General features: G+C 38.0%; 1 protein-coding gene across 1 annotated transcript in view; it reads right to left on the bottom strand.

The window, feature by feature from the left end:
* The window catches only part of CYBB (cytochrome b-245 beta chain), a 37,509-nt gene extending 27,922 nt beyond the window's left edge, over positions 1-9,587 (bottom strand). The window contains exons 1-3 of the mRNA XM_066356879.1: positions 9,485-9,587; positions 7,228-7,323; positions 5,763-5,873 (exon numbers count right to left, since the gene is read on the bottom strand). Of these exons, the coding sequence (XP_066212976.1) occupies positions 5,763-5,873; positions 7,228-7,323; positions 9,485-9,529 (252 nt within the window). The 5' untranslated portion in view covers positions 9,530-9,587. The remainder of the gene's footprint in view (positions 1-5,762; positions 5,874-7,227; positions 7,324-9,484) is intronic.
* Positions 9,588-14,941: the final 5,354 nt, after the last annotated feature.

Genomic DNA, 14,941 nt, shown 5'->3' with positions numbered 1-14,941 from the left:
AGAGGGGTGTTTAATATTTGGCTTCCTTATTTTTAATAAAATGTTCTGATTTTTATAAGAAAATATAATTGTATGTAAAATTGCTTACTCCACCATCGCTCAGTTAGCTACATCTAGGGAGGGTAGGCTGCTTGAATCAGGACAGCAAATTCCTAGGACTGTAGAAATACTAGAAAGACATTGACGTTTCCAAGAAAAGGGAGAAAAAATTAGGCTTCTGTGAGCCAGGCAGGTTATCCATAATCATTACCTCATTTAATGTAATGAGATAAGCGGTATTGTCTTCATTTTGCAGATAACAAAACTAAAGCTAACTCTCATGTTTCTTGGATCCAAATCTATTTGTCTTTAAGATTCGTGCCATTTTCCACCAAACTAAATGTAAAAATGTAGTCACTATTATTCTACCTGTCTAAAAAATCCAAGACAAGGAAAAACTCTATCTGGAAAGTAATCACAGGAAACAAGATTAAGGGAAGTAAGACTGGGAAAGGATGGGAACCTCTAACAGGTGTGTTATATCAACTACCAGTGTCATATATCAGTGAACTCTCTGATCAGGGAACTCTGAGAAACCGGGTACAACATGCTCCAGAGTTTTGTTTTCTGTTTTCTTTTTTTCTGAGGGGTTAGGAAGCTTGATACTCACTCACTAACTTCTATCTATCACTAGCTGAGGGTTTTACCCAGGGCATCAGCACTCTGGCAGTTCAGGCTTGCCTCAGGGGATGGCTGAAAGAAAATCCTCAGACAGAGAATGACTGGGGCTTCCAGAAGGCAGTTGCCTGTGTATTGGAATTGTCAGTGTGGAAGGAATATGGGTGGAATACTAATGGCATCAGCTACAATGAAGTGTCTATCAGTGAAGTTCAGCAGTGATTCAGACTCTCAAAACAAGGGTTTTCTGTTTGAAATCACTTATTTTACATTTCTGTTGGTGAAAAATTGACTGTCCTTGTTTCCTTATTACAGCCTTGTTATCTTTTTTGTTTATTTCGAGTTCTGTGTTTTATTTTACTATTTTGTATTCTTTACAATTTTGAGGAAAAATCTTTCTTCTATTTCCCAATTGTTTCTTAGAGTCCTTGTGGTAAGCAGAAGTCTAAGATGACCCCCAATGACCTTACATAACCTCCTCATGAGTGCGGGTGGGACCTGACCTATAAATATGATGGGATGTCACTCCTGTGATTTTGTTACATTATATTGCAAAAGGGACTTTGCAGAGGTAAAGTCCCAAATTGACCTTATGAGAGAGATGATATAGGTGGGCCTGCTCTTTAAATCTGGATCTAGAAGTCAAAGTTAGAAGTCAGAGATTAGAGGCATAAGAAGTGTTTGATGCACTGTTGCTGGCTTGAAAATGGAGGGGACTATTACCAAGCAAAGGCTCTTTGCCCAATGTTCATAGAAGCCAATACTATGGCACTGGTTTTTTAGAAAAGAAAAGGCTTTTATCTCAAGTCAGCTGGCAAGGAGACAGAAGGCAAGGCTCAAGTCTGGCTCCTCGATCCAGGGCTTGGGGTGGAATTTTAAGGGGTCTCAGCACCAGATCTTCCTGGATAACAGACCCTTCACTGTTAGACTCTGGCTCTTGTCATATCCTGGTCCTTTGTTTCAGTGGCAAGGTTGAGGGGGAGCAGTTAAGGGTTCCCAAGTGTTACATGTGAGTGGTGTTCACAAGTGTTACTCATAAGTGGTGTAAGCTTTGGTTCTGGGTCTTGTTAGAAATAGGATAAGACCAGTTTGAGCTGGATTTGCAGTTACAGGGCTACCTGACAAGGAATACAGGAACATCTAGATCTGAGAGTGGCCTACAAATGACCATCAGCAAAGAGGCAGGGACTTCAGTCCTGCAACTGCAAGGAACTGAATTTTGCTACAAGACGAGCTTGGAAGAACATTTGTACCCAGAATTTACATATAAGAATTCAGCCAAATTGACACCTTGATTCCAGCCTTGTGGTACCCTGAGCAGAGAACTCAAACATGGATGTTGTACTATTGACCTGCAGAACTGTGAGATAAAATATTGGGTTTGTTTTAAGCCACTGAATTTGTGGAAATTTGTTACACAGTAATAGAGAATTAATACAGTCCTTGTTGGAGTGATGAAACATAGTTGGAATTCTACAAACGAGAGAATGAAAATGAGTAGGGTCAGAAAGCAACACTGAATTACATTTCAGAGTGTCATTCGCCATGAGATAGATATATCTGTGTTGTTTCACAACCCTACCCAGCTGCAAGACATTGAACAATTTACTCAGTTTCCAGTTTCCTTATTTATCATACTTCTTCCCTCTTGGGTCTGTTTCATAGATTAATTGAGAGCTGTTTAATAAATACTTGATTTTTTGTATTATTATTTAACTTTTTATTTAGATGGCTTGGCTCCCCAGCTAGAAGGTAAGCTTCCTGTATGCAGAGCAGTATGTCATGTACTTTAATAATTATTTTGTAAAATGAATTACATTTTCACTTTCCTAGAATCTAAGATGATTATTCTAAACCTATAGAGATGTACTCACCCACATATCTACACTTGACACACTGTTCTCTACTTCTTAACAAATCACTTTTTAATCTCTTTGGGGATTTCTGTATGCTAAGCCCCATCCTTCCCCATTTTCCTGAACAAAGCAGGCTGCCTTTACCCTTCTCTTTCCATCAGTGAGCCAACCTTGCATCTCTCTTTCTCCAGGTAACCAGAAGAATTATAAAGTCTAAATGATTAAAATCACTGGAAACTAAACAAAAGTTCTGCAACAGTTTAGTTTGTGTATAGTGTCGTACTAACTAATCCTTGAAGCTACAATATCCTTGCCATTTCTAGCCTACATTATTTAGCATATACAAACACTTCTATATAATGGACTTTATAAGGCCATAATACTACAATAAGACAGTTTTGAGCTTAAGTGGTATGTAAGAAAGTGAATGCGCACTGGGGTCACAATGTCCTTGGTTTGAATCCCAATACTCCCATTTAATTTCATCCTCACCCACTGACCTGATATGCAGATTTCATGAGGTGAGGTCTATGAAGACTCAGTAAGTGGCAACTATTATGATTTCCAATATTAGTAACAACATGCTCACTCACTCTAATCCCAATCACAGGAATAAGTTTCATTTGCAAAGTTCATATTTCAGGCTCGGAAACCCAGAAGGAGGGACCAACCTCATCTGTAATAGAATGTTGCTGGCTGCTAATTTAAAATATATATATTATTTTACATACAGGTGTTTATGGTTACAGAGCTGAGCTTTTCTGCAATTTGAAGAGCAGTCTCATTTCATTCCTATCTTTAGAGACACTCATGAGGATTTCCCCCTCCTGGCTACAGGAAGTCTAAAATCAGCCATTACAACATGGACTGTTCATGGGGCATGGCAGCTCGAGGGCCCTGCAATTTGAGCCTATGGGGTAACAAAGGTTTCCTAACAGGCCATCCTGGTGAAAACACTGCTTATTTCTGAGGGCTCACTTCCTCTAAATATACAGTATTTGAACAGGGGCACGGGTAAATAAAAATGAATCATCTCTCCTTAAAAACAAAAAGCTACAATGCATGAGTTTTATTTAGCAAGTATTCACCAAGTACATACAGTATGTCAGACATCATATTTTACAGGTGGCTCATCAATAAAAATTTCAAGCAGCCCTGGCCAGTAACTCAGTCAGTAAAGTGTTGGCCTGGTGTGTGGACATCCCAGGTTCAACTCCTGGTCAGGGCAGAAAGGAGAAGTGACCATCTGCTTCTCTTCCCCTCTGTCTCCTTCTTTCTCTCCCTCTTTTCCTCCTACAGCCAGTCTCTCAATTGGTTTGAGCGTTGGCCTGGGCACAGAGGATAGCTCTGTTGGTCTGAGTGTCAGCCTCAGGCACTAAAAATAGCTTGGTTGGTTTGAGCATTGACCCCTGATGGGGTCCTGTTTGGGGTGCATGCAAGAGTCTGTCTCACTATCTCCCCTCCTCTCACTTAAAAAAGATTCAAGCAAATGGATTTTTAGTTCTGCAGTTTCTTGGGTTGAAAAGATTATTTAGAAATCCGTGTAATCAGTGTCTACTGTTAGTTGTAGCCTGCTTACAGTATATTAGTAAATTGAATGCTGTATAGTTCTTAGAGAAAAAAACATTCCCTCAGTATCAATATAAGTTTATTATAACTAGGAAAAATGAAGCAGAGTTCAAGTCAAGTTCTCCTTGTTGCTGACAGTTTAACCCACTTTCCTTCCCCAAAATACTCTGTGATTGCCAAATTAGGTATTAACTCCTGTGCTATTCATTCAAGGTCCCAGTTTACCCATAAAACTCCAGTTTCTACTTCAGTCTTATCTCAGAGATCTGCCCTTTACAATTCTTACATTCTCATCAAGGTGGATTGCTTCTGCTCTCTTCTAGAAATTATTTCTGCTTAATAGGTCACTTTAAAAAAGATAGTTAACCCGCCCTTGCCGGTTAACTCTGTGAAGAGTGTCGGACGTGCATCAAAGTTACCGTTTTGATCACTGGTCAGGGCACACACAGGAACAGCTCATTGTTCCTGACTCTCTCTCCCTCTCTCTCTCTTTCTTCTCTATTCCCCTTCCTCCTCTCTCTCACTAAAATCAATAAATCTGGTGTGAATGAATTAACATTAAAAAAAGATATTAATATTAAAAACGTATTTTGTTAGAAGAAAAATCAGATGCTACTAGTTGCTAATCAGCTAGTAGAATAGGTCTCACCAGGGTATCAATCCCTAACTTTGGAAGAGCTATTCTGGAATGGTCAGGAATGGCAAAAAAAAAAAAAAAAAAAAAAAAAGGGGAAGCCAGACATCACGATCATTCAGGGCTTTCAAGAATATATATGATTTCCTCACCATTCCTTGTGTTTTTGTGCATGCCACGTTCTCCAGGTAAAATATTTTTCTCCAGCATTTCTCCCTTATTTATTAGAATGAGCCTAAAAGATTATTTTATCCTTATATGCCCATATCTGATGCCACCTTCTCCAAGAAGCCTTTCTTCACTTTTTTGCCCAACTGATATAATTATCCCCTCTTTTGATTTCCTGCAGCTCCTTATCGCTAAAGTTTTGTGGAACCCATTTATTTGAGTACCATGTATAGACTCTAAGTTCCGTGTTTCTCCTCTTCGTATAATAATACCCATAAGAAATTTGTATACCATTTTATAGACTACATAAGTTATTTCTACTGAATCTTTTTTTTTCTTCTGGCACAGTATATTCAGGGGCTCACAAAATTTTTAAATTGAGAGTAAGAGAAGCCCTGGTCAATTAGAAAGTGCTGAACTCCTCAATTCCAAGGACCTAGTGTCTGTTAATCACATTCATTATAGTGTGGCTTATTACCTATTGAGTCCATCTGCTTGGGATGTTATTCACAAAAGAAATTTTCTCTCACTTAAAAATGTTGAAAAACATGGCATTGTAAGATTAATTCCCAAATTTCACATCAGCCTCATAAAGCCCTGTTTATGTACATATACATACGTATTACATTATGTGCATGCACATGGGCTTTATTGCTATTATTGAGGTATATGCTGATTGGTTGTTTTTTAAATGTTTCAGCTCTATTAATAAATAATACAGAAATAAACTACAGAATCAAGCATGGCTTGGCTCATAAATATTCTACAGAGGTTAAAATTCTCACAAACCTTTGGTTTGCCTTTCCTAAAAAAGCACATGTAGCTTGATGGCCTTTGAAATTTTGAGGAACTCAAACTTTGTAAATATTTGCTCTTACCGCACTGGAACCCCTGAGGAAGGAGAGCAGATTTCGACAGACTGGCAACAGGATCAGCATGCAGTTGAAATTCAGGCAAGCTGCAGGGGCCCTGGCCAATGCCAGAGCTGACTAAAAGAAGCAGAAGAAGGAGTAGGGTGACACCTGTGAGCACAGAACACCTCCCCCAATTCCCCAGGGTTTCCAGCATGAGACCAGAGATATCAAGTTATCTGGAAAGGAAGGTCCTTCTGAACCAAGGGTTTACCTTTAGGGCCTGCTGGGACCTTTGTTTTAATCTGACCTTTTTACCCCCCACCCCATCATTTTAACGAAAATCTTCAGTCATAAAAGGAATTTTAAATTGTTTAATATCGAATACCCTATTTACTCATCTCCCAGATTCCATCTTTTATATTTTACTACACTTGCTTTTTCATATATCCATCCATCTATCCATCTATCTGCTCATTCTTCTATCCATCCATCAACATATTTTATTTTTGATGCATTTCAATGTAAATTGCAGACATCAGTTCATTTTCCCCTAAATACTAAAGCACGCTTATCATCAACTGGAATTCAGTATAGAAACTTGGTTTTTGAAGAAGGTTTTCTCAGCACTTAAGCTGACCTCCACAGAACTTAAATTGGTATAGTATAATGCTTTGGCATTATAATTGTTCTTTGACATACCCAAAGAAGTTGCATATTTTGAAGGGGAAAAGCAATGGGAAATAATCCTTCTTGGCTTCAGCTTGAATAAGTTAACAACAACCATAATAATGTAGTATACTGATATAATTATATTATACATATGATTTATAATACATATTGTAATTAGTTTTATTTTTAAGTAATAAATGTATAGTTTCATCATGGTGTAGCAAATAATATCCTATGGGGGCAGCTACAGTTGTAATGATTTTAATCTATGATGAAGAAGAGATCTGAAAGTTCAATGACACTGAGAATGCTAATGGACCCAAAGGGTATTGGGGGCCTCAGTCTGTTGGCCTAATCAATGATTGTGACTCTTGCACAAATCCTTTAAAAGGTCCATATACAAGGAGAGGCTTATTTCCTGAAGATGATTTCATAACATGCCACTAGGAGCAGGGTTCTTCACAATACAAAAGTCGTAGGAATCATGACTTAGAAAATATGAAAAGTTCAACTTGTCCCAACTGTGTCATGCATGGATTCGTTGCTCCAATCTGGCCTTCCGTTTCAGAGACAATATTAGATTTCTCTTTGAAACTAAATATCATACTTATCCAGTGGTTTCTGGGAGGGGAGAGATGCTTCTGGGACTCCTACCACACTCTTGTTTGTCCCACACTAGAAGATTTAAAGACTTCTGCACAGGGATTTGCAGTGGAAGGAGTCAGGCTGACAGCAATAAATGTTAAAAGAAGTATGAGCAAGAATATTTTATTTAAAATGTGACCCAATCAATACTGCATGAGATGAAATTTATACTTACCCCAAGAAGTTCTCGAGTGTAAAAGAATTTATCTGGAAGAGCATAGACCCGGTAGTACCAGACAAAGAGGAAGACGTTCAACCCCAGCCATACCAGCTGCATAAACAGAAATGGTTGTGTGAAGTTCTCACATTTCAACAAGTAGATTCCACACAAATTTGGTGTCAGACCAGGGTTAGGACTTTCTCAAGTTCAGCTTTTGACACAGGTGGTTATAAAGCTGGTTGTCACCATGTTGGAGCCAGCTCTTTCTAAGGCAGTGACACCACACTCTGTAATTCACCTTGATGTTGTTCCACATGATTATTTTACTACTTGGCCAGTATGCCAAGTTATTATCAGTCCATCTCCCCTCCTTTCTTTCTCTTCCTCTTTTCTTCTTAACCTTAGATAGATAGATGATAGTAGTGACTCTTTTTTAAAAGAGAAAGGAAAGGAATATGTTGCTATCTGTCCCCCACACCAGTAAGACTGTTCTATTCTCACAGGTGCCAATCACCTCCCTCCACCACACAGCAACCCATCCCAGCTTTGGGGAGTCTCATCAGCTAAAATGTCAAGCTTCTAATTCTATTTGATAAGTTTTGCTTAACATTTGAAGGAGGGTTATTGAGCATGAATGAGGAGTTGAGGAGTATGGGATTTTTTTTAAGAAAAGAGACACTTCTTGATTATTACTGCTTATTTCATCCAAAGTACTGACTGCATCAAGGGGTAACACTGCCCAGTCCTCTACCTCCAGCTCCATAGCGATCTTTTCCTTTTTAAAAATAATTAATTTAGAGGGAGAGAGAGAGAGAGAGAGAGAGAGAGAGAGAGAGAGAGAGAGGAAGGGAGAAAGACAGGAACACTGAGCTGTTCCTGTATGTACCCTGACTGGGGAATCGAACCGGCAACCTCTGCATTCCAAGACGATGATCCAACCAACTGAGCTATCCAGCCAGGGCGTGACCTTTTCCTAACTGTGTTTTGAAGCACTGAATTTCCATAGACGCTTGAGAACAGACTCGCTTTAAAACAGAGAAGGTAATAAAACAACTTCTCCATTTCCTAACCTTGTCATTCTTATTCTTGCTTTTCAAGCTGTGCCTTTATTTTTAAGTATATGCATGTATAATTTAGAAGGAAGTTACTTCCTGGAGGAATTTCTAGTAGGATCTAAAAGTATAATTTGAACTTGTTTTCTGTAGGAGTAGCCTGTTCAAAACATGATGATAATTCAAGTTAATGGTTCTGAGTCCTAAGAAGAATACTATATTCATTAGAATGTTGGTTTGGCATAATTTATCAATTTGTTGTTTCAATTATATTTGTGCCACTAACGTCTCTCTACCTTGAAAACTCAAAAACTCAATATTTAGTTCATGATAAATTCTTTCAAAAGTTCCATTTATGAGTTCTTTCAAACACCTGTATAATGCTTTCATTGGATGTTTGGAAAAGCTAGTTATAAATCACATTTATATTTTCCAAATTGTCCATGATTGCTTTGTTGAGACCATTGCAAAATAATAGTTGATCTTTGTTATGTTAAAAACTAAAAAAATTCATGTGTATCTTTAAAAATTAGCCATATGTTTACTTATAAAAATTGTTTCTCAAAATACATTGAATTGATTTATGTATAGTCATATATAATATATGTTATATATACACTGTATATATGTCTAGATATATAATTTCAATTCTCTTTCTGTAAATTTTTATAAACTTTATAAATAACTCAATTTACCTCAGACATAAGAAGACAGTTTTTAAAAAGAACAAACATGAGAACATCAATCATTTTCAGTGTAATTATTAAAATAAAGGCCAATTTCCCACACATTAGCTAGTCTTGTACTTGTTATTTGGAAAATGGTATCAATTTCAATTACCCATTTTTAAAGTGGTATAAACACATAAAAAGTAGAAAAATTTTGGAGTAAACAGTAATAAAGAACTCAGACTCAGTGATAAAATATCTTCTACTCCATCTCTGAAATGCTCGATAATTTAGTACTCCTAAAAACTCAAGAAATAAACTAGGTGAAGGGAAGTCATAGTTATATTCTTCCTAAAAGTAAGTTTAAAAGAATGTACTCAGTCAGCTCACAAATGGATCCATGTCCACACAGTAAATCGGTTTCAACACAATTTATCGAAGAAGCAAAACGATCAACAACAACAACAAAAAAACCTGCTTTGCTCTATTTTAGTTCTCAAGAGAACCCAGACAAATCAGATAATTTACAATGTATCTCCCATTGGTACTTACAATGACAAAGATAGAGAGTCCTTCATTCACAGCCCAATTCCCCATGGCGGCAGAGGTTCAAATGCCTTGTGTTTGCCTTTCTTTTCTGCTATGCTTCTTCTTCCTATGAGGAAATGAAAACAGTGCTTTGGGGCAACCTGTTTCCTCTTCTACTATCAGAAATTAGCTAATCATTGGTCAACTGAAAAGCTTGTTTTCATTAAAAAATTTTTAACCTTTAAACCACAAAAAACTGCACAAAACAAGTCTGCAATGATTCAGTCACAACTAAATATAGTGGGAAGTGAATGAAACTAATTTGTACAACTGAGAAACAAATAGCAGTGTGATTCATGGGATGTATTTTACACAGTGAATTAACTTTTTGACTAATCAGTAATCAACTAGAAATTTTTTTTTTTTGTATTTTTCTGAAGCTGGAAACGGGGAGAGACAGTCAGACAGACTCCCGCATGCACCGACCGGATCCACCCGGCACGCCCACCAGGGGCGACACTCTGCCCGCCAGGGGGCGATGCTCTGCCCCTCTGGGGCGTCGCTCTGCCGTGACCAGAGCCACTCTAGCGCCTGGGGCAGAGGCCAAGGAGCCATCCCCAGCGCCCAGGCCATCTTTTCTCCAATGGAGCCTTGGCTGCGGGAGGGGAAGAGAGAGACAGAGAGGAAGGAGGGGGGGTGGAGAAGCAAATGGGCGCTTCTCCTATGTGCCCTGGCCGGGAATCGAACCCGGGTCCCCTGCACGCCAGGCCGACGCTCTACCACTGAGCCAACCGGCCAGGGTCGAAATTTTTAAAAAGTCACTTAACTAGCCATGTCTTCATGCTGGGTGAAAAATTGTTCATATTTTGTGACATATTTTGTTCATAGTTGTGACATATTTTGACAAGCTAGAGAAGTATTTTCAGTCTTGTTGAGAAAAATAATGACAGTAGCGATTGTTGATATTTACAGAATGCTTACATTGTGCCAGTTTTCTAAGATACTTATGTGTGACTGCAAATACACATATATATGTGCATATGTTGATACATATATGTGTGTGTGTATATATACACAAAGATACACAATATAAATTCAGTATATGCAATTTATTTGATTGTAACAATTCAATCTGTATAACATAGGTTCTGTTATTATGATTATATTTACAGATGAGGAAACTAAGACCCAGAGCAGTTACATTACTTGGCAAAGATCACACAGTTAAGAAATAATGGAGTGGGGATTTGAAACACAAGCAATTTGGCTCTACCTTTAACCATGTTACCAGAATAGAAAAAAAAAAAAGCCTGACTGTGACAACCCCATTTAAAATCACTCCAAATACAACTATAGGAAATAAAAATATAACAAAATGTTAGGATGGTTATAGTATTTTCAGGCAGATATGACATCCTTTCAGCCAGGTGTGTAAACAGGATTAGAACAAAAGTAGGTCAGATGTATCATAGTAGATCCCAAAAGTCAGATTTAGCATTTTTTCCTGACTACTACCCAGTCTTCAGGATAGGAAAGAAACAGGATGGCAATCCCATTATGATACCAAACTTAACTAATGGCACAAGAGTGGTTGTACAACAGCTATACTTATTAGACAAGTAAAAGAAGAAATTAGAAAAACAAAAGGGAGTGAGAGCAGTAAAAAGAGGACAGGCATGAATTATTTTTGTGTTGTTTATGAACAATTTGAGATATCCTACAGGATTATGATAATTAGTAAAGTAATATTATTTTTATTTTTTCAGTATTGGACAAAGGATAATTAAGTGTGACTTTGTCCATTCCATTTGGATAATACGTAACCCATATTAAGGACCATTGTCTTCATGGTTCCATTCCACACAAATGAGTTCAAAGAAACACAATCATAACATGTGCTAGTTATTTGCATCTGCTCTGAGATTTGTTTCCTACCCTTTCCTTCCTCTGCTCTGTTTCAGAGAGAATTGTATTTGCCAGGCTCCTAGCTTCTGGTATGTTCAGCCCAACCGAAGGGTGAGTAGCAAGAGAGAAGCCAGAGTATTTCTTCCCTTGGCTTTCTGCTTCAAGTGGCATTGCTAGAGTGGCTGCATTTTCACTGAGGCTCCAGCTCCCACCACTCAGCTTTTCACCGTGTAATATGAGTCCCTGCTGGCCATCACCACTGTATTTCTAGCTCCTGCCAGATGGTACTGGCTTTTGGGATTGACAAAGGATGGTAACCACTTCTTGTAGTTGTTAATTTTTATGTTGTCTGTATACTCATGTTGGGATTCTCCAATTTTTCATCATCCATGTAACAAATTCCTGGTGTGAAATTCCCTCTGTTGAAATATGGTAGTTTCTGTTTTCTGACTGCACTTTGCCTGAAGTAATTCAGATATGTACTCATTTTCTCATGTAATTAAAAAAGTGAGGCATATATGCCTAATAAGGAATAAAACACCTTAAAAACTTGCTCTCCCTATCTAGGGTGCTCTCATACTCTTCATAAGGATGACTACTGTTCCACCAAGCTCTTTAAAACTTATCAAAATTTCTCTATATTTCTGTCCCATTTTATCTTTCCTAGACTATTGCTGGTCTGTCTTCCCTAGATCTTCAAGTCTCTCCCATACTTTTTTTTTATTTTTCTGAAGTGAAAAGTGAGTAGGCAGAGAGACAGACTCCCGTATGTGCTTGACTGAGACCCACCCAGCAAGACCACCAGGGGGTGATGCTCTGCCCATCTGGATCATTGCTCTGTTGCAACTAGAACCATTCTAGTGCCTGAGGTGGAGGCCATGGAGCCATCCTCAGCACCCGGGCCAACTTTTGCTCCAATGGAGCCAAGCTGCAGGAGAAGAAGAGAGAGACAGAGAGACAAGAGAGGGGGAAGGGTGGAGAAGCAGATGGATGCTTCTCCTGTGTGCCCTGGCTGGGAATTGAGCTAGGGACTTCCACACACCGGACCAACGCTCTACCACTGAGCGAGCTGGCCAAGGCTTCTCCCACACTTTTTCATCTACTTCATGAGACCTGTGCTCTGCTGGAGAAGCAATGTGAAGGGGACAATGAACACTCAAATATTAGGAAATAATGTTCCTTGTTTCACATAAACTTGTTTTTAGAATATTTTCCAGCTCCCTCTCTACAATTTGAGAAGGAAATAATTTTTTTTTTAAAAACCACAATATTTTCTGTTGGTAATCAACCATTCTCTCCTATTGCTTTTTCCTCTCCTTTATAAAAGTTATCACAGGGCTGTGAGTAGAGATTTCTTGAGAGCCTTAAGAACCTCAATCAGTTTCACAGCTGTAGGAAGAGAGAGATCAGTTGCAATCAAGAGTAAAATCTTTCTTTTACAGAAATTGACTTCCTTTTTGAGAACACTGTTCTAGTAAGTTTTAATGTGTGCTGCTCTTGAAAAGACCAGCAGAGATTTTGATAAAAGAACAGATACTGGTTGACTGGTATTGGCTGACACAGGGAGTGAAGAAAACCGAACCTCTATGCCTTAGCTAACAATTTATCTTCCTAGCTGCTTTGGCTTCCATTGTATCCTAAGTGGTTAGTGTCAAGTTAGACTGTGGTGAATGTAAGGAAGTGCTCACCCCTTCCAGGTGGCAGTAAAGATCAACTGCCTCAGGCTTGTGATTGAAATCTGAAACATCTTTGACTGAGAAAAAAGGGAGAAGCAAACACGATTCTCCAGGAAATTCTTTGACTTTGAGTCTTGAGTATAATTCCTTCTTGATTTCTCAAAAAAAATATTTTTAAAGGCTCCTAATTTATTCCTAAAAGGATGTGTGAAACTGCTGAAAAAAGAGAGGTTACACCAAAATTACCAAATGAGTCTAGTTCCTGGTGATGAGGAAAAATGGATTTCTGTTTCTTTCATCTCTGCTGTACATGCTATTCTTTCCAGAACTGTCATGCTGCCACTCTATATGCTTCTCTAAGTTATATGTCCCCACTTTCCTTGCCTAAGGATGACCAGTGAAAAGACTTCATTTTGCTGGACACAATGATTTTCCCAGGGGTGGGCACTTGACTCCAATAAGGCCAATTAGAGTTATTTGCATGAGGAGAGAGTTGTTAGAGACACTGGAGGGGAGCAAAACTCTTCTCTCTTTGTCAATAATGTATGCCATATAACTATAAATATATATATTCTCTTTATGTCTTAGTAAACTTGATATATATTTGATGGAATTTTGTTATTTTACAACATTCTTTGGCTACTCACATATCCAGCATCTTATTAACCTAAACATTTGTGATCATTATTTAGAAATCTGACTTATGGAAAGAATGAAAACATTTATTTCACAATTAAAAAAATGATATATATTAGAAGCTGTCTTCATTGTGTACAGATTGCATGGGAATTGGAAACAGGATTAGGTTTGGGGAGATGCTGCTATTTTTTTAAGGAAGATATTTTAATGTGGTATTTGGTAATTTAAATTCCCTATCTGGCATAGGGGTTAAAGGTTGAGTTGGAGAGAAGCTAAACTGCTCAATACAATAAAGTGAGATGATATCATCCTTGGGGGGAGAAACTTACAGTGTTATCAAATTTAAGGATTGCACTGGAGATTGTAGAAAAGAATGTCATGGTAAATAGAAGTGGTTCTCATGAAAATGAGTAATAGGCCCCAGAATAAGGCAGAATATCTGGCTCAAGAGAGGACATGACCAATAAGGGACTCATCAGTTAATGGTGATGATCTTAGAGAACAAGGATACACAATAATTATTGCTGGGTTTCTCTTTCCTATATTGTAAATCCTTTGTATGTTTTCATTAAAGCTGATTATTCAGCACAACACAGTGTCAGCCTTGAATTAATAGTTGTCTTAGGGGATAAGGCAGAAACTGGCTATGGGGTGAAATGGACTAAAAGGGACTGAATAAGCAAGGAGAAATAATGATGTGGTAATTAGAGGTGACCCATAGGGACAGCAGGGGACAACCAGGATATCAACAGCCTGAAAATCCCTGGAAATATTTGGGAAAAGACATTAGATTTCCAAGCATCCCCTGGGGTTTGAATTGTACTGATTTTGATATTAATGAAAAAAAAAAAAAACCCTGCAGAACCCTGAAGAACTTGATTATTCTAAGGAAAGCACAGTTCAGTTGCTGCATATGAATCACATACAATAAATAGTAGAAAGAAAACTAAGTTGCATGATTATTGGGTGAATAATGATTTAGCAAGGAAAAGTCACCGATTACAGATGAGGTGGATTAAGAATGAGACCTTTTCTATGTGTATACTTTCAAATTTGCTAATTTAGGGACAATGTTCAGAAAGATAAAACAGTTAACATTTGCTTTAATGTAGTGAGATTATTAATCTATGGTTATTTGTGAGATTTACTGGACTACTTTCTTGAGACAGATCTCAGTAATTAGAGAAGTCTAAAGAACTCAATCAAAAAGAGTTCAAATGAATCATAAGGTTTTATTTTCTCACTGATGTGAGAAGACATC

Source organism: Saccopteryx leptura, chromosome X (genome assembly GCF_036850995.1).
Source record: "Saccopteryx leptura isolate mSacLep1 chromosome X, mSacLep1_pri_phased_curated, whole genome shotgun sequence".
Lineage (NCBI taxonomy): Eukaryota > Metazoa > Chordata > Mammalia > Chiroptera > Emballonuridae > Saccopteryx > Saccopteryx leptura.
This window is presented reverse-complemented; position numbering and strand designations above follow the sequence as displayed.